At 36.9% G+C, this 21,026-nt stretch overlaps 1 protein-coding gene across 8 annotated transcripts in view; it reads left to right on the top strand.

Annotated features, from left to right (window-relative positions):
- LOC132111622 (echinoderm microtubule-associated protein-like 1) overlaps positions 1 to 21,026 on the top strand; it is a 52,799-nt gene that overhangs the window by 7,414 nt on the left and 24,359 nt on the right. For 4 of the 8 annotated variants that reach the window (XM_059519095.1, XM_059519094.1, XM_059519093.1 and 1 more), the window contains exons 1-2: positions 2,144 to 2,555; positions 20,125 to 20,307. In XM_059519095.1, coding sequence (XP_059375078.1) covers positions 2,489 to 2,555; positions 20,125 to 20,307 — 250 coding nt within the window. In that variant the 5' untranslated portion in view covers positions 2,144 to 2,488. Of the gene's footprint in view, positions 1 to 2,143; positions 2,556 to 20,124; positions 20,308 to 21,026 lie in introns of those variants that run through there. The other 4 variants (XM_059519100.1, XM_059519099.1, XM_059519098.1 and 1 more) reach the window with 2 other exon arrangements.

The raw sequence follows: 21,026 nt of genomic DNA, 5'->3' as shown, positions 1-21,026 counted from the left end.
TTATACAGTTTTGTACTTGAATAAAAACAGGCTTGCTACATGAAGCAAAGTTTTTAGGTATAAAATAAAATAAATGCAAGTTGGAAATGACTTAAACACACAAAGGTGAATGACAGAAGCTTGAAATTTCTCAAACCAGACCATTAATGTAAACTTAAAAAATTATTGTAGGCTTGCCATCATGATTCAGGACAAGACAAAATAAAAATTTAGCACTTCATATTTTTATGCACTGGCCCAGAAAACCTTCATGAACATGCTAAACATTGCTTGTATTTATTTATGTTATAAAATAACAACTAGGCTAAGTATTAAATTAAATAAAATTGCAAATGGAATATGAAAACAATTAGCTGATAAAAGGTCCCTTTTTTTAAGTTTTCAGAGAAAGAGACATGTAAATAATGCAGGAAATATGGATGGCTGCCCTCTGGGGCTAACCCTCGATTTGATCTTTAGTGGGACAGACAGAAGTGTTATTGTCAGCACTGTTATGGGGCGTAAGAATAAACACTATGATGCCAGATTCAAGAAGCACTGCTGGCCTCGGGTCAAGAGAGAGAAAGAGAGACACCAGTGGGACATGAAAATGTCGCATCATCCACCTCGGATCATTTACTTTTTTTAGGCTTCTGAGGAAAAGCCATGGCCAAATTAGACACAGAACCCCTAGAAATCCAATTTAACACACAGCTTTCTTCCACTTGCCATTATTTGATGTTGGGGGATGGGGTCAAGAGGATGAGCTTTAAAAAGGCTCTTGCCGCTTTTCTGTTCTTTTCTTCTTTTTTTCATTTGACTGTGTTTTGTCTGTTTGAAGACACGTAAATATAGGCCATGTTGTAATCTGTTTGCATATGACACCGAATGTGCCTGCCTCTTGAATATTTTAAAAAGGTTTTCTCTTGTGACGACCCACTGTCAAAACTGAGATACACTCTCGTTCTCTTTCTTCCAACCTTGGTTTCTCTTTGATGGTCTTCCAGACTGCTTTGTCTGTCTGAAGGCAGATAAGGCTTGAACAGTCAGTGTTTAGCTCAGATTTTTACTCCAAAAAGCTTGTTTGGATTATGGAATAAGGGGTGGAAAGTGAGGTCATGTATTCTGTCTCATATGTGGAAAAGTCCCCAAAAGCCTTCCTCCTCATGTGGGAAGCAATGCTTTATTTCTTTACTGTCTGCTATGCTTGGGTAACTAACTACAAGTTTTAAGTAATGTGACAGCAGCTTTCTTAAAGTATTTCAAAAGTTTAGGGTCAGTATGATTTCTTTTATAGTAATACTTTAGACATGTTAAAATATTTTTCTTCAAATAAATTCTTTTCTTTCTATTTATCCTAGTATCCTGAAAAAAAGTATCACAGTTTACACAAAACATTAAGCAGTACACAATTTGTTTTCAACATTTCTAATAATTAGAAATGTTTCTTGAGCTCTAAATCAGCATATTAGAATGATTTCTGAAGGATCACATGACACTGAAGACTGGAGTAATTATGCTGAAAATTCAGCTTTGCCATTTCAGGAATTTTTATTTTTTTATATGTATTCATATAAATAACATACATTTTAAATTGTAATAATATTTTACAGTACTACTATTTTTACTGTATTTTTAATCAAATAAATACAGCCTTGCTGACCATAAGACACTTATTTCAAAAACATTTCATAAAATCTTACTGACCCCAAACTTTTGAATGATATGGTTGGTTTTGTTTATGATTGTTTTGTTTAAAATGTGTTACACAGTACAACGTCTTTCCTGCTTCTGTGAAACGTGGAAGCTTAGATTTAGCCTCACCCACCCACAAACAACAGTCATAATCCTCTTTACTCCAGTTTAAGTACAACATCTCTAAATCAGTGAGTGAAAACAAACACAAATACTCTAAATCAATAATAACCCTTTGCCAACTCTAAATATCGATTCACACCAACTTGTTTCTATTTTAAGACAACTCTAATGCATCAAAGTCATGTTTTCTAGCTTATTTTCTCCAGCAGTGTTTCCTACAGCATCAGAGTGGAGTCAGCTGGAGGGGGAGGGTTTATGTTTTGAGAGAGGCTCCGCCCCTTGTATGCTGATTGGTCCGTTCTTCACTGTAAGATCAGGACTCGCTGACAAGCTCAGCGGAGTGTCCTCGACATCACACAAACACTCGCACACACTCCTCCTCTGAGAGCTCGAGCCCTGTCCTGGCTTATTTCTCTTTTGGAGGTCTCACACAGGAAAACAGCAAAGAAAGAAAAAGTGCACAAGAAGACCTGCATTTTAGAACTTCAGAACTATTTCTTTCTTTTTTTTGGCGTCCTATTCAAGGAGAGCGTCTAAGTTAGCGTGACTTGGTGAATGGGTTGTCATGGTGAATGACACTGGCAGGCTGACCCTTGAAGAAGACTGGATGTTGAATGGACAGAGAGCTGCAGTGGACAGCCAGTGAAAGAAACAGGGAGTTTTCGGAGAAAGGGAAGAAGTGAGGAAGAGAATGGAGGACGGCTTCTCCTGCTACAGCAGTCTCTATGACACCTCCTCACTGCTGCAGTTCTGCAACGGTAAACTCATCATGTTTTCTGTCTTTAGTCTAAGAGCTTGTCCTTCTTATGATCTACATCTCCTCATGTTCAGGTAAACATGTTGCCTCAGCTGGACGATGGCACCTCAGGTGCTGCACTTAACCTCTATGACCTTTTTCAGTCCCTTAACTTTGACAAAGTTTTTAACTCCTCTTGGCTGGGATGGATCAATTTGAAACGAATGATAGTAATTGACAGTTTTCTTACAGGCTTCTCGCTGATATTCTCTCGAAGCAAGTATATCTAGAAGGACATCTCTCACGTTATGTTATTCCGGTTCTTAAAGTGTTTAGGTACCTGACGCATATTTGTCATGTTTTCAGACTGACGTGTTCGTTTTGAACAAAACAATGCAGGGAAAAATCTCTTACACCTTTATTACATCAGACCATTTTTTCACTGAAAATGAAACTCAAGACCTTTCCGACAAGCTAAAGAATGAGGATGTCAGTTTTGATTGGTTGGGTTGTTGTCCTTTTTCAGGGCGTTTTTTGTTGTTTTGCCATCCTGATTGCGATCTGTAGTCATGTGTGTGTATGCTGGCTGGTGCTTCAAGGCTTTTGGGTGAGGGCTGATGATAAAAGAGGAAAAGAAGAGAGGAGGATGAGGTGGTTATCAAGGGATTTCCTTGTTCCAGGATGAATAAATGTGCGTGTCACTGTTCTGTCAAACACCATTAATCTCTTGCATTAAGAAACCTCATATGACGTCTGAAGATCTCCCTGCTCTTTTGTACAATGTGATGCTGTGCTTTTGCATGAGTTTCTACAGTACATGTTTTATTGAACTGTAGTTTAACCCTTTATTAGTGAGGGTTTATTTCAATCTACACTGAAAAAAATGTAGAAAATGTTTTTGTACAGGAATGACTAGTAAATTTCACAATTAATTACAAAGAAGTGACAAGTAACATTAAAATAATGACAACATCTTGTAGTAGAAAGAATGAAATAAATAGTATAGTCTACTCTTCTACTCTAAATCAACATTCTCTCTTTTATAATTATGTTTGTTCTAGACATGCACAGTATATTTGTATTGTATTATAATTTATAATTTAGATTTTATAATTTATCAGTGGATACAATATGCACGTATGAAATTACAAATTTAATTGCATGCTTATATATTTATAATGAATCATTTTATTGTAATGTTTTCATATAACAATAATAATAATAATTATTATTATTGAATATTAATTTTATAGTAATAATGTCATATTTAGCAAATCTTAAAATAATATCCATGTTTCATATTGTAAATCTGTATGTTTTGATGCCTAAATTCACTTTCAAATGCATTTAAAAAGATTGGTTTCAGTCTTTAGTATTTTGTTTTTCACAAAACAGTATTTAATTTGAATGCTGACCATTTATCTGTTATCAGCCAAAACATGAACATAACTATCAGCTTATCAGTATCGGCCAGAGTTTTAATATCGGTCTGTATCCCTAGTTTGTTCACTCATTAATCTCCTTTAATGTTCATATTGCGATTTGAAAATACAACATTAGAGTCATATTTGTTTCTGGGGTCATGTGACATAGCTGTATATCTACCATGTGAGCGCTTGGGTGGCTAATGTGTTCATAAGAGCTTTCTGACTTGTGTTTACACTGAAGTTATGATATCATTGTGCGGTTGTGGCGACACCACAAAACACTGTGTGATCTTCTCTTTCGTCATCTTGGCAGACATGTAGCCTATTCGAAGTCTTCCATTCAGCATTTAAGAGCCCTTTAATCTGCTTAAGGCCTCATTCATCAGTTACACTTCTAAACATCTTGTTTTACAAGTTCTTAAATGTAAAAAGACAATCTCTTTTCTTTTCTGCATTCACTCTGTTCGGCTGAGTGAGTATGAGAGCTGCTGTGATGGCTGGCCTGTATTCTGGCTTGTTAGGCCAGCATAGGACTGTGGGTAATTGAATGAGGATGTGCTGGAGAGCGCTGTGGTGAGGTCATCTGGCAGTACAGTGCTCAGCCAAAGCTCTGGATCTGCTATGAAGTCATTTTTTTCTTAAATGCTTCACGAGTTACTGATCAGCCAATCACACTAAGGTAGGGATACTGGGTCAGCAAACCAATTTCCTAGGCAGATTCAATAGGCCTTATACCTTCATTTAAAGTATTGCCAACCTCAGACTCATCTGCTTGTAGTTTTCTTAAGAAAAGATAGACTCTTAAAGGGATAGTTCAGCCAAAAATTAATATTATAAAGGCCTGAGGTTATTATTGCCTCCAGAAAACGATGATGGTAATGTTTTGCTGAATGAAAAGAGTCATTTAAAGGTCGATCTTAAAGGCTTAGTTCACTCAAAAAATGAAAGTTCATATTCTGTTCACTATGGCATTCCATAAAAGATATTTAAAAAAAATCTTTATTAGTCAGTGCGGGTTCTATATTGTTTTCAGTCCACTTTAGCTTTGTATCAACAAAAACTGTTGAAACATTCAAAATATCTTTGTGCTCCACAAAAGAAATAAAGTCATACAAGTTTGGAACAACATGAAGGTGAATAAATGATGAATTTTTATTTTTGATTGAAGTAATCCTTTAAAACTGACCTTTAAATAATCTCATGCCCTCAGATTAAGACATTTAATCAAACAAACAATAAGAAAAATATAAAATAAAACATAAAAATGTTCATACAATAAAAGCCAGTGGAATCTAATATTGTTTTGGCCCCCTACCTTCATTGTATTGACAAACACTGGAAACATTTAAAATATCTTCTTTTGTGCTCCAGTTTTGGAAAGACATGAGGGTAAGTGACGTGAAGAGATTTCATTTTTGAGTGATTGACTGTTACATGATTGTTTTCATTCAGCCAAAATGTGACCATCATCTTGATAATTTACTGAAGAGAAAATATCCTCATGTCTTTACTCAAATTAAACATTGGCAGTGAGTTCTGGCAAAGGGAGTAATGGGTTATCTGGTGTTGTGGCATCTAAACGTCTACCAGACGTCTCAATCTTTCTGACTGCTGTTGTCTCATGCAGCTGCCAGGGAAGTGTTCTTGGCACGCGGCTCTCACTTCTTATTGGCTGTCCTTTGAGCCACTGATGGATGCATGTGCAACAGGATTAGGATTAAAGACCTGCTCACGTTACTGACTAAACCAGACAAGAAAACTGAAAGTGAGTGAGAATGAAAGTCATGAACAAAAGCTTCCACTTGACTCTAAACTTGACCTCTCCACAACCTTAGCAGCAAAAGGTTGCAATTCATAAGAGCCAATTGGAAGACATCATTTATTCATAATCTTCTCAATGACCGTACAATGCTGTCACTTAAAAATTTGGAGGTAAATATTGATATACAGAATATAACTCTTCCAGGATTTGTTCAAAGCTAGACATCGATTTCATTTAGTATTATGGATCTTGTGCTGTTATTTATTGATCTGGCTCTCATAAAAAAAAATTTGCATACTGAGGGATAAATCTTGTCTACCGTTAAATGGGTGATATTGACATGGATGTTGTTTGTCTGTTATGTGGCAGACCCCAGATGACTTGCATTGGCTCTTTATCAGGCACTCTGTCCCATTACGTTACTGATAACAATTCTGAAACCATCATCTGCACTGGCCTTCTATTTGAGAAGACCAAAGCTATTAGTGCTACATGTTCTCTCTCTCTCTCTCTCTCTCTCTCTCTCTATAACATGATACATTTTTCTACAGTTATTTTGATGAATAGAAAGTTCAGAAGAAGAGCATTTATTTGAAGTGAATTTTGTAACATTGTATAAGGCCTTAAAGGGTTAGTTCGCCCAATTTGCTAAATTATGTCATTAATAACTCACCCTCATGTTGTTCCAAACCCGTAAGACCTCCGTTTATTTTTGGAACACAGTTTAAGATATTTTAGATTTAGTCCAAGAGCTCTTAGTCCCTCCATTGAAACTGTGTGTACGGTCTACTGTCCATGTCTAGAAAGGTAAGAAAAACATCATCACGCGAACCGTTTAAAACGATTCAGTTCGATTTGGTGAACTGGTTCAAAAAGATCCGGTTACATCGAATGATTCGTTCGCGAACCGGATATGACAAACTGCTTTGTTTTGAACTGTCTTACAACAGAAACGGAAGAGAAGACAATGCTGAATAAAGTCGTAGTTTTTGCTATTTTTGGACCAAAATTGATTTTCGATGCTTCAAAAAAATTCTAACTGACCCTCTGATGTCACATGGATTACTTTGATGATGTTTTTCTTACCTTTCTGGACATGGACAGTAGACCGTACACACAGCATCAATGGAGGGACTGAGAGCTCTTGGACTAGATCTAAAATATCTTAAACTGTGTTCCAAAAATAAACAGAGGTCTTACGGGTTTTGAACGACATGAGGGTGAGTTATTAATGACATAATTTTGCAAATTGGGCGAACTAAAGCTTTAATGTCACTTTTGATTGATCTAATGCTCATGTTTTTTGCTAATGCTTTTCATAATAGTTACTTGTAAATTGTGATGATCTTACCACAAAATGTGACTATTTTTAATTTTTATATCACATGCTTCCACAATTTCCAGAATAACAGATTAACACTCATGAAACTTTATTGTGATTTACCAAAAGGTGTTTTTCCTGGACATACTGCATTTTGCCTTTTAGTCATAAGCAGTGCAGCGTTCAAGGTGTCAGTGGCATATCTGAAGCACACGTCCTGCTGAAGGCATAGTATTGTGCTATTTTAGTACATTATGGAGGTTTTTGGAATATTCCACTCGCTCATTCACTCTCAAGGGCTTCCAAAACAAAGAGGCTTTTGTGGTGGTGTCAAGCAGACAGGATTATTCAAATTTTGCTTCAAAATATGCTAATGCTTTGCAATGGTAAAACATGGTGCATGTCTTTGATATGTGTTGTGTGGACCAGAATAAGTCCAACCAAAAGGCTTTCTGGGATTTTATATTTGAATTTTTCAGTATTGTTTGAGCATCCATTATCCAATGGAAATTTTTTTTGTACCACTGTGAAATCACAAGTGAGAGTCATGGCAAGCCTTTCCCCATGTTCTTTTGTTCAGAACCGATTATGCATGGAGGCAGAAGCATGTAAATACTCACAATGGAGAGTTATTATAGTATTTTTATATACTATTATAGTATTTATAAGCGCTTTTATTTTTTTATATTCTGTTTGTTTTAGTAATTTTAGCCTATGTGTTTGTCATTTTTATTACTTTTTGTTTTTTTATATTTCTATTTAGCTTTATTTTATTTCAGTATGTCAGCTTTTATTTTGTATTGTATTTTGGGTATTTTTTCATCTAAAAACTATGTTTTATTTCAATTCAAGTAAGGAAACAAACTATTACAGTGTATATAGTATAGTAAATTTGATATACTGTTATAGTATTTATTAATATTTTGAAGTAGCTTTTATTTTTATCTTTTCAGTTTTTATTTTAGTTTGTTTTATTAATTTAGTTTTTTTTTAAATATATAGAAAGCTTTTTTTTATTTAGTTTTTAGAAATATTAGTACGTTTTTCATTAAGTTGCTAAGGCAACATTTCTAGTTTTTAATTTATCATCTAAAATATATTGTTTCAATTAAGGAAATAGATTTAATAGTTGAGTTTAGTAAGAGTTTTAGTTGACAATAGCAACACTGACACGCTTGCTCTTTTCCATCAGCTCAGTTGTGCTGCACAGTGGCTTGACATATGATTTTCCGTATGTAACATCCAGTGTCGTTACCGCACAGCATCGGCAAACCCACCCAAAGAACAACACTTCAGTTTATTTAAACCACCCACCCACCCACTGTTCTGGGCCATTTGTTTAGTGTACACAATGCCCTGGGTTCTGAAGGAGAAGAAAGCCCAGGCTTTCACACACGCTGAAAAGAGCATTGTGTCAGGAGCAGGAAAGCAGAGCCAGCCATGAGTTAATGTTGCCCTACTTTTTTCCTGCTCTGTGAGTCAGACCCTCTGCGACTCCTTCAAAATCCTCAGTCTCCACTCCTCCTTCCCTGCCTCGTTTGCCACCAGAGCTCCACGCCGCTTGTGCCATTTCTCAGGAGAGCATGAGTCAGCACAACCCGCAGTTTCTGCTGTACTCCAGCGTGCCTTTTCCAGGTCGGTTTTGTCTTCTCATCTCTATGGTGACTGTGCTGGACTGAGAGGGTCTGCCATAAAGGGTGGGTCCCATGAACAGAGGCCCTGGCTGATTAAACATGGAGATAAGTGTTTTGTTGTTTAGAGAGTTGTGTGTGCCGTTTTTCACTGTGGTTGACCTGTGACTGAACGAGTGAGCTTTTTTGATTAGTCTGTCGAAGTGGAGTTCGAGGAGCATGTGGGTGGGGTGAGTAGCATGACATGATGTGTAGCTTCACTTTTGCAGCACTGAGTCCTTTAGAGCGTTCTTTAAATTGTCTATAAGTGCGTTTTGTTGTCTGGAAAGGTGCCATTAGCAGCAAGGCTCTCTTGACATGCTAAAATGCACAATATTAGTTTAAAGCACTTTTGAAATGACAATTTGTGTTTTTAAAAGAATAATTTACCCTATCTCTTTAATCATTTTTTTTGTTTACTTTACAGTTATCTCTTTTAAATTATTAAAAGGAAATTGTTTAATTAATATTATTTACTCATCCTTGTCATTCCAAACTTTTATGATTATTTTATTTTTGCTTCTGTAAAACATAAATGGAGACATTTCCAAGAATGCTCCTGCTGCTCTTGAAAGTGAGTAGTGACCAAGGGATGCTAAGCTCAAAAATGACAAAAATAAAATTAAAGCAATCCATATGATTTATACACTATATTCCAAGTCTTCTGAAGCCATACAGTAAATGTCAGTGAATTGAGGGAGAACTGTCCTTTTAATAAAAAGTTACAATATAGCTCAATACTTCAGCACGGATGCACTAAGTTGATCAAAAGTGACAGTAAACAGAACTTTTATGATACAAAAAGATTTCTATTTCATATAAATGCTGTTCTTTTGAACTTTTTATTAATTAAAGAATCCTGAAAAAAATTATCAAAGTTTATATCATATAACACGGAAGATGGGAGTAATGGCTGCTTTGACATCACAGGAATAAATTAGATTTTAAAATATATTCAAATAGAAAATACTTATTTTGAATTGTAACACAATTTTTACAATATTATTATATTACTGTATTGTTGCTCAAATAAATGCAGCCTTGTTGAGCAGAAGGCACCCTCCTCCAAAAACACCTAACGTTTGAACAGTTTTATATATTAGACTGTGAAAATAATCAGTTCATTCATGAAATTTAAATAGAAATAATTCATTCTTAAAAATATCTCTATTTGGCCAAGATCTCATTTGGTCAAGAAAGATCCTACTGACAACTTTGCTTAGTGACTTTTTACATTTATATATATATATATATATATATATATATTAGTTATTTCTGCTTGTTTTGCTCATATTTCTTGAATAATACATTTAAACCTTTATAATATTATTGCTAGCAAACAATTAAAACATTGAACTGCTAAACAACATCTCTGGCCAGCAACTCATTTGTAGGACAAAAACATTTGCCAGTTTTGATCCCAAAACAACACAACAGGCTCTGTTTTCAGTAGTCTCATGAGCCCATATATCAGAGCGTGTTAGGCCTGTGCACTTTCTCCCAGAGCACAGGGGATAACTGCTGATCTGGATCGGCTCAGTTTCCCTTTAATCCTCTCTTAGCCCGACCACTTCCTGTATCCTAACAGCGAGGCTTGGGGCTAGAGCACTGTTGTCCCTAAAATACCCCTCTTGTTGTTTTCTTGCCAGTGAGCAGGGTGGTGGGGGTGGAAAACACCCTCCTCTGCGGTTCATATAAAGTTGTTTTCTCTGCCTCCCTGGCTGCCTGGAGGAGATTAACAGGGAACAACGGGCATCTCCGCATCACTTGTCACTGACTGGTGTCTCTCTGTGGGGATGGAGGCTGGTGTGATTAATGAACACACACGTAAACACACATATAGCTTCTGCTGCCTGTCTTACACATGCAGCATGCTAACAACTTTTTTATAGTAAGGAGTGCATGAGAGGGAAGGAGAAAGATAAGATGTACACTAATATCCCATCAAGCAGTTTGGCAAACCCTCTCCTCTATGTCCTCATTTTATAATTCCATCGTCCTTTCATTAGTGGTGCTTGCTAAGGGGCTGTTCGCACAGGATATGTTCTTTGATCTGTCTTTGATCTGTCTGTCTTTTTAAATTCACAATGTGATGGAAGTAGCGACAGAAGGAAAGTTTGTGATGTGCATCCAAGTGAATTGGATTATCAGGAAAGAAAGAAAAATATGTAGGGCTGGATTTGAAAGTCCATCAGTTGTTGATTGAAAGGAGGAAGGTCTCATTATGAACTTGCAGTCATATATATATAGTACAAAATTATAAATTATTATTATTATTTTAGTAAATTGTTAATAAATTCTTCAGTTCTTGATCTTCAGTTTCTTCAATTTAAACAATATCAATTAAAAAAGAAACATGCATTGTTGAATCATTCACTATAAATTCAACAAATTTAATTTAGAAAATGGTTTGAATTTTCATTTGATGCCTTTAAATATGCATTAGATGGTGATCTTCAACCATTGTGATGTGTCTCTATTTTTTAACATCTTGCGCCATGAGTAACGCTTTTTTAAAGCTTGACTTTCAATACAACTGGAGCCTGTTTTGTTTTTCTGTGCTGTGTCTAGCTGTTTCTGAATGCAAGAACCAGAATGACTAAGCAACCACATAACAACATGTAAAAAACACTTATACCAGTAACTGCATAGCAACATACTCAGAACATCCTACCAACCACATAGCAACACACTAACAACATCCTAGCAACGGCATAGCAACAAGTTCAAAACATTCAGAACACCGTAGCAACACCATGGCAATTGCATAACACACTCATAATACCCTAGCAACCGCATGGCAACATAGTAACAACTGCAACACTATAAACATTAAGAACATCTTAGCAGCTGCATATTAAGACTTTAAAAAGCACTCAAAATCCTAGAAACTGCCTAGCAAAGCTCTAAAACACTCTCTAGAACACTGTAGCAACTACACAGCAGCACAAAAGAAACACTCAGAATACCCTAGCAACACACTAACAACGTACTAGCAACTGCATATCAACACTCTTTAAACATTAACAACATTGTAGCAGCTGCATATTAACATAAAAAACACTCTAGCAACCATATAGCAACACATTAAAAACACTTAAGGTGATGATACACAGGGAAACTTTTTTAACAATGTTGCCATCAACAGGCAACCAGAGCCCACCACTGACCTAAAGTATCCAGACCGGTGTATCATCACCTGTATCTTAACAACAGTATGCTAAAAACACTCACAAAACTTTACGAACCACATAGCTTCTAGCTGGCAGCCACCCACAACACCCTAGATTTGTTGTGATAAGGCTAAGTGACTAAACTCCACCGGCATTTACTATTCAGAAAATGTAAAAATCAAGTCAATATTGTTAACTTGTAAAGATTAAGCCTCAATTATAAAACACAGGATTTTAAATCAGAATTGTAGAAGACATCTGCTTTAATAGGTTGATTACAGCTTGACCTGAAGGTAGATTTTGCTGATGTAAGTTGGATTGAAATTCTGGCTCTCTCATTGGGACAGTTTGGCACTGCTCATCACCTCTTCCCTGCTTTCTCTCTTTCTCCTGCTCTTTTCATGCCAGAGGTCACAGGTGAGGTCTTTGGGATGATCTCATGCGTCTATTTTTACCTCCTAAGTCCTGTTTGCTAAAGGCCATCTTTTTTCCTTATTATATACTTGTAATATTGCAAATAGCTTGGCATCATACTGTTCTCTTGCTTCATTCGGGGCTCTGCTGGATTTTATAACAGTCCAGCCACTTTCTCTGAATCACTTACACCGTGAGACAGAGCACCGTTTTACTATTGCCGGAGTTTCCAGATGGGTGCTCAACGAACTGACCTTGGATCTGTGAACTCAGGTGGTTGGGAAAAACAAAGTGGTTGGGAAAACAGGCGGTTGTAATCCTCTTAAAGAACAAACTCTCTTTCTCTCAAAGATCCTCCCTGTGTCTCTCAGCATGAACTCTTTATGTAAGAGGCCAGTCTCAGTGGCCAGTTTGCCGATGAGTATCGTTTGTGAAAAGCTCTAGGAGGATTCACTTTGAGGAATTTTCACTAGAAGGATGCATTTTGTTTACACAATAGCACTGTCACAAAAACTGGTGAGCTGCCCCACATGGCAAAAATATACAGGTCCTTCTCAAAAAATTTGCATATTGTGATAAAGTTCATTATTTTCCATAATGTAATGATAAAAATTAAACTTTCATATATTTTAGATTCATTGCACACCAACTGAAATATTTCAGGTCTTTTATTGTTTTAATACTGATGATTTTGGCATACAGCTCATGAAAGCCCAAAATGCCTGTCTCAAAAAATTAGCATATTTCATCCGACCAATAAAAGAAAAGTGTTTTTAATACAAAAAAAGTCAACCTTCAAATAATTATGTTCAGTTATGCACTCAATACTTGGTCGGGAATCCTTTTGCAGAAATGACTGCTTCAATGCGGCGTGGCATGGAGGCAATCAGCCTGTGGCACTGCTGAGGTGTTATGGAGGCCCAGGATGCTTCGATAGCGGCCTTAAGCTCATCCAGAGTGTTGGGTCTTGCGTCTCTCAACTTTCTCTTCACAATATCCCACAGATTCTCTATGGGGTTCAGGTCAGGAGAGTTGGCAGGCCAATTGAGCACAGTAATACCATGGTCAGTAAACCATTTACCAGTGGTTTTGGCACTGTGAGCAGGTGCCAGGTCGTGCTGAAAAATGAAATCTTCATCTCCATAAAGCTTTTCAGCAGATGGAAGCATGAAGTGCTCCAAAATCTCCTGATAGCTAGCTGCATTGACCCTGCCCTTGATAAAACACAGTGGACCAACACCAGCAGCTGACATGGCACCCCAGACCATCACTGACTTTGGGTACTTGACACTGGACTTCAGGTATTTTGGCATTTCCTTCTCCCCAGTCTTCCTCCAGACTCTGGCACCTTGATTCCCGAATGACATGCAAAATTTGTCCAAAAGTCCAGTGCTGCTTCTCTGTAGCCCAGGTCAGGTGCTTCTGCCGCTGTTTCTGGTTCAAAAGTGGCTTGACCTGGGGAATGCGGCACCTGTAGCCCATTTCCTGCACACGCCTGTGCACGGTGGCTCTGGATGTTTCTACTCCAGACTCAGTCCACTGCTTCTGCAGGTCCCCCAAGGTCTGGAATCGGTCCTTCTCCACAATCTTCCTCAGGGTCCGGTCACCTCTTCTCGTTGTGCAGCGTTTTTTGCCACACTTTTTCCTTCCCACAGACTTCCCACTGAGGTGCCTTGATACAGCACTCTGGGAACAGCCTGTTCGTTCAGAAATTTCTTTCTGTGTCTTACCCTCTCGCTTGAGGGTGTCAATGATGGCCTTCTGGACAGCAGTCAGGTCGGCAGTCTTACCCATGATTGCGGTTTTGAGTAATGAACCAGGCTGGGAGTTTTTAAAAGCCTCAGGAATCTTTTGCAGGTGTTTAGAGTTAATTAGTTGATTCAGATGATTAGGTTAATAGCTCGTTTAGAGAACCTTTTCATGATATGCTAATTTTTTGAGATAGGAATTTTGGGTTTTATGAGCTGTATGCCAAAATCATCAGTATTAAAACAATAAAAGACCTGAAATATTTCAGTTGGTGTGCAATGAATCTAAAATATATGAAAGTTTAATTTTATCATTACATTATGGAAAATAATGAACTTTATCACAATATGCTAATTTTTTGAGAAGGACCTGTATATATTTTAATATTTCAATATATTTCCAAAAACACAATATGCAGTGTTGTTTATATTTTATTTACGTCATATTTTGCATTAGCAAATTTTGGAAGACAAAAAAAGTCCACTGTCAATAGTGTAATAATGCATGAAGCATTGCTAAAAGAAGTCACTTTCAAACTATGCAGCTTTCTGTTGGTGAACACAGTGAATTTGTGTGACCAACTTGAATCCGTTGTGAAATCAGCATGGTAAAATCTTTCTACCTCATGTGAAATTCCAGTTGTTAAGATTCCTATGGAAATGACTTAGGCCACAGAAAAAATTGTGTAACAACAGAAAATGTACCCGAACCTTTAGAAATGTGCAATGTAATTTGCATTGTACAGCAGCTCTATTAAGCATGAAATGGGATAGTTTAAATTTGCCTTCATTTTATGGGTAGACAAGCCTCCAAAGTGAAGGAACATGATCACATTTACTGTTAGCGTAATGATAATCCTTACAAACCTTAGCACCCTGCTCCTGTTGAGACTCATTTATGGGGCAGATACAGGGTTTGAGTGAATCAGCTAGTAGGTTCAGACTCCGAGAGAGACCAGAGATGCATTATTAATCAGCCTCAGTGCTTTGAGGGAGATATTAAAGAGAGTCTGTAACGATACAACCTTTCATATTCATCCGGAAGAAGGAGGCGGGAACCGGCGGACAATCAAATAACATTTAATTATTCAAAATAAACACAAAACAGCGCACCAGCCCCTCACGGACGACTGGTGCGCACAAAATAAAACCAAAACACAACTAAAAGCCCAGGCCTGGTCCTCTCTCGTCCTTCACTGTCGTCGCTCCAGTTTTATATCCTTCCATCTCCTCCGTGGGCCTCGAGACCGGTGGGTCGAACAGGTGTAGCTCATCTCCAATCACTCCACCGGCCTCGCTCCCATGTCCCTCGGCCCCGCCCCACTCGCCACAGAGTCCATTTTACTTTGATAATCCATCCACTGACACTTTCTACCCTGCCCTGCCTTTATGTAGTTTTTATCATTATTCAAGGATTTAAACTATTATTAGTATAATTTTTTGAATATCTGATAATATATTGATGAGTACCATTACAGTTAGTAGACTAAATTGTAAATGTATATTTTTAGGTTGTAATTCAGTTTTTATTTTAGGAACTATTATTATTTTTAATCAAAGTGTTGTTAACATTAATGAATTTTTTTTTGACCTGTTAAATGTATGTTTTTTTTTTTTAACACATTTGCTTAATTTCTAATTTAATAATTTAATACAACTGTTTCATTCTTTTATGTTTAATTTCATGAAGACCAATAAATAGCTGGTGAGGTGAACATTATAAACATTATTTTTAGTAAGCATTAAACATTTTTTTGATAATACACCTGATATGTTTATATTTATTCAATACGAAGCATTTAGAGTTTGTGTAACACTGGTTGTTTCTAAGATTTACATATCTTGCAGATAAGTTTGCACTTCCAGGACTTTCTCTGAGTAGCATGGATTCAACATTGAAATTCTTTGCAGTGGTTTTAAAACAGCGAATTAATGTCTGTGCTTCGTCAGGCCAGTAGGTCAGGAATTGGACTTCAGTTTCAATCTTATTTTGTGTGCAGTCTGTCTTTTGGTGGACAAGTCTGTCTGTGTGAGATCAGTTCTGTCACTCTTTCTTGGGAGGATGGGGAAAAAAATTCAGTGTTATTAAGATGGACAGATATTACATTTAACTTCAATTCATGCACCAAACTGTCTTAAGCAAAATGGGATTGAGCCTCTCCTAGAGACGGTTATCTGAAACAAATAAACTCTGGTTTGTAAAACTGTTCAACTGTTTTACTCTGCTGGGGTGGGGGGTGTAGATTTTCAGTGCACTGTTCAGTTTTTGGTTCAATCTTCTGTCTAATCACCAGATAATAGTTATGAAAGAGCTGTTCAGTGTTGGGAAGTTAACTAACAGAAGCTAGAAAAAGATTAGTTAGGATTGCGATGTGCTATCTAACAAACAGTAATTTCCTTTACTACATGAAAGCTAGAGATGGGCTGACGTCCAATTCAATCACAGTGAAACTGAACGAGATTGAATTCAGAGGGAAATGGCAGAAAGGCAGAGATAGAGAGAGACAATGGCAAGGGAAGTGCATCCTTGGTCTGAGCGGTTGATTTCTGAAACATATTAGATTAGAAGATATGGACGGCTGCCAATGCGTCTGTTTTAACATAGCGAACAGCAACAAGAATTGCAAGTTGTATCAGTTCATGCTGCACTGATATATTCCCAATAATGTTTTTAATGTGGTTGAAGTGCCCGCTCCCTGATACTCACCTGCAGTCATGTGTAGCTGAGAAGTTCAATGGTGCAATGTCCAGGCACTCGGCCCAAGGAAGGGATCCGCCGCTGGATGAAGGTTTCCTGCGTGTTCTGTCTTTCAGCACGTAGAGTTATTTAATTTAGGTTAAACTCAAATCTGACTCCATTTTAGTATGACCTCGAATTTAGGTTGAAAGGCAAATTGGTTGTTTGCCGGTGTCTAATTATTATTGTTATTCTTCTGACATTTGATTATTCTAATTTAACTCTTTATTTTACTCGTTCATTAGGAATCTATGTCGCTCAGGGTGCCCCACGACGGCCGTTCTTCTACGTGTGCCCCACGATCACAAACTCGCCAGTCTAAACAGTAGACAGAGGTTATGACTAGGAGTCCCCCTCAGTTACCCATGTACAACTTAATTAAAGCTGAGGCAATAACCAGCGGTTATGACCAGTAGTTTGACTAGCCCCCCATAGTTAATGCAACTGAGTACAACTTAACTAAAGTCAAGCGGTTAGTCAGAAATCTAAAATCTCACCTGATGTGCCCTATGCTCCATCTAGCCTGAGTTTTAGTATGCACTTAACCCTGGACGCAGACATAGCCTTCACTTAATCTACTTGAGAAAATAATTTCAGAGTAAGTCAGAGTAAATCAAATGTAACAATTTATTATCAGTCAGGTAAAGATTATGCCAATTACATAGCCAATTCATAGATATCAAATCAATACAAGACATCAAATTCTCAAAGATGAATCTAAGAGTAAAAGATGCATACCAGACTTTTAGAAAAATAATGCATTGACATTTTCATGTTATAATTTTGAGCTGATTGAGTTGAAGGAAGCATGGGTGAAGGGATTTAAAATGAAACAAATGGCCAGAAGGGAAGGAGGTCTCCTGCACCTCCACTCTGTGGGGTGTCTCGAAGATGCCCGTGCATGTTTGTATTGTCTGTTTCTCATGAGATCAAAGTATCTCAGGTTCTTTCATCCTTACAATGGAGAGCATTAGCGTTTTAGAAGGAATATAATTAAATATGTGTTTAAGCGTGTGTTTACATGCTCTATCACATGCACTTTTGTAGAGTGCGGTTTCATTTTGTGCATTTGCCAAATGAGCGGGAAGCACTTTTAGGCTATTGAGCAAATGTAGTCATTTATTGTGCTGGTTATTAGCATTACGCCACCAGCGGCTTCAGAATGGTTGAAAACTATGTTTGTGCTTGGAGAAAAGAGAATAATCTCCCCATGGAGCTTTTGAAAAGATGAATCCGTGGGACGGCCTCAATCAATGATTAATATCATCTATCAAAGAGGCAATTTCTATGCAAACAGCATGATTTGCGGCTCTAATTATTAGTAGTCATTTTTTATTAGGTTTTGTCTTTTGTTGAAGTGCGTGCGTGTATGTAGGGATTCACAGTGTATGTTCCTTTGTTCATAATGCACTCATGAAAAGCCTTAGCGTAGCGTAGTCAAAACCTTCAGTGATCCAGTAGCAGAAACCTTTATCAATGCTGGGATATCTGGATGGTTTTTCCCAATACAGAGGGCTGAAGTGTGCCGGTCCGTGCAGGTAAATATATATCTAAGGGTTATCTGAATATCTTGACCGAGTGAAATAGTGTTGCATTAAGAGGCTTATCTTCAAGAGGCGATTAATCACCGCTGAACATTAAAGATTATGATCGTTTTTGCAGGGCAAGCAAATTAATTTTAAGTGGAATGGCTGGAGGCCCATTAAATGTGCTGAGCTGATGTGTGTGTGTGTGTGTGTCTAATTATACAGCTCAGCAGAGGTATGGAAACATTGAATGATTGAATGTTTGCAGTGGAAGGTACTTATCTAAATTTCACTTTCAAAACTATCCATTTTTTATTTTGCCTGAAGCTTCCCATCTGCCAATTATTCAAGCTGATGGGACTCATAGTTGGCATTATTCTAATTCAGGTCACACTCGCTATGAATTCATATTTTAAATGGTATTACTGAATGTCAGTTAACTGAGACTTATTATTGTTAGTTCATGATATCTAATGACAAATATTAATGAAATTAACCTTATTGTAAAGTGTTTAAATATATGATACCAGTCTGACCTTAAACAATATAAAAAAAATAATCTGCAATGAATAAGATCTCATAGAGTCATGACACACCCAGCTAACTGAATGACTTCCTTATAAATCTTTAACAGTTTTTTTATTATTATTGCTTTAATTACCAGCTGCTTCCTCTCAGTGTATAATTAATGAAGACGTTATTCTCAGAGAAGGGTTGAAAGCATTAGTTTCATTAATGTTTCATATCACTCATTTAACAAAGCAGTCTAATCACCTAGCAAACAGTTAACTGTTCTTTTATATGTGTGTTGGTTGTGTGTTTGAGTGCGAGAGAGGGTAAAAGGGTTTCTCAGGGTCAGCAGCTGTTAGGGAAGGGTGCCGCAAAAACCATCAGCATGTTTATATGAAACGAAGAAGGACATGTTAGGCCGCCCCTCTCTGATTTTCAAACGCACCCTGCTGGACGAGACTTTTGGCTTAAATTCGATGGTCACTGAAAAGTAAATGTTTCGATAGTAAAAAATTTTTTACAACATATATGCAATATTTCATTAACAGATGAATTAACATAAAGATAATGTTAATACACCAACTGAAGTACTAAAATCTTTTTTTCTGCCATAATATTCTGCTTTGTGCCTTTATAATATATAAGCCACATGTAATCAAAGCTCATCACAAGTAGCTGTGGTTAATACTAATATATGGAAAGAGAACACAAGATGACTTGTTCTTTTTCACATCCAAAAACATTATTTTGACATTATTGTTGGCATAAATGTAGCATTATTTTACTGTATAATTACTTGAAATGCCACATTAGATTTATTATTTTCACAAAGTAAGCTTACTGTAAACTATTTAACAAGTTGACTGTATCGTTTTTAGTCTTTTATCATTAAAATTATTATTTTGAAAAAAAAAAAGTTTTACAGGTAAATCAGGAGAATTATTACAATTCTTTTATTTTATTGACAGACATAGTTTTATGGTATCTAAAATGAATTTAAGTGGTGAGTTACATTCAAAATAGAATGTAACAGTAAGTAAATATTTTCCACATTCAGACACATCTGTAATATTTTATGAACCATTATTAATATATTAATACATTTACTCATAATTTAGTAATGGTTCTTTAAGGCACTTATGGAGAACCCTATTTTAAACAGTGGTACTTACTAACAACTGTTATGAATTTAGTGAAAAAGATACTGTTATATAATGGATAAAATCTTGAGTTCTAAAATTTTGCAGCATTATTTCAGCATTAGTTTTCCATATACTTGAGTTTTTTTGTGTGTGTGTTATAGATGACAGTGCCTCGGTGGCGAGCAGTATGGAGGTGACAGACCGGATCGCCTCTCTGGAGCAGCGGGTTCAGATGCAGGAGGATGAGATTCAGCTGCTCAAGTCGGCCCTGGCTGATGTGGTGAGGAGACTGAACATCTCAGAGGAGCAGCAGGCCATGCTCAGCAGGAAAGGACCAACCAAAGGTACCACACAGTCCCTCGGTCACCTCATTTGGTTTCCAGATCACGTTATTTAAATCAGCATTGCATTCTATCTCAGCTGCTTTACTGCATCATGTTCAGTGATTTTTTTTTTCTTTGAGCCTCACTGAAATTTCTACAGAACCACCTGTGTGCCATTTCTTACTTTTACATCTTCTTCCCATCCATGCTCCAGCAGCAGTTTTCTCTCCTATTGCTATTCATTTCCTTTCTTCTCTACTCTCCCATCCTCCTATTCCCTTCCCTCAACTGTTTTCTCATACTGTGAGTATGTTTAGAAGCAGCAGTGAGGAGAGACTCACTTGTCAAGAGCTACACACTAATATAAAGAGCACAGTTTAGTCACGTCACTGGATCTGACATCAGAAATGCATGGACACTGAGGACTGAGTTTTATGAGTTATATTTCACTTAGTGATGCACTGATATGGAAATGGTTGCTGATATGTATAATCCACGATCAGTGGATTCCATTTTAAATGTTAATCAGATTTGGTATTTGCTTGATATACTGATTGTTTATTAATATGCAAAATGGATATGGTAATTTTCAACCCTATGTTTATTTACATGATGTTATATACTTGTAGGTGTTTTAGGGACTCCGTTTGTTATTAAAAGTTCAATATCTCTTGCAGAAATCATGAGTTATGTATCAGAAGTTCGTAGAAAGGTTAATGCTTAATCTACTGGGTTTAATT

This window comes from Carassius carassius, chromosome 31, assembly GCF_963082965.1.
Source record: "Carassius carassius chromosome 31, fCarCar2.1, whole genome shotgun sequence".
Taxonomy (NCBI): domain Eukaryota; kingdom Metazoa; phylum Chordata; class Actinopteri; order Cypriniformes; family Cyprinidae; genus Carassius; species Carassius carassius.
Note: the sequence above shows the minus strand (reverse complement) of the source record. Positions and strands in the feature narration are given on the sequence as shown.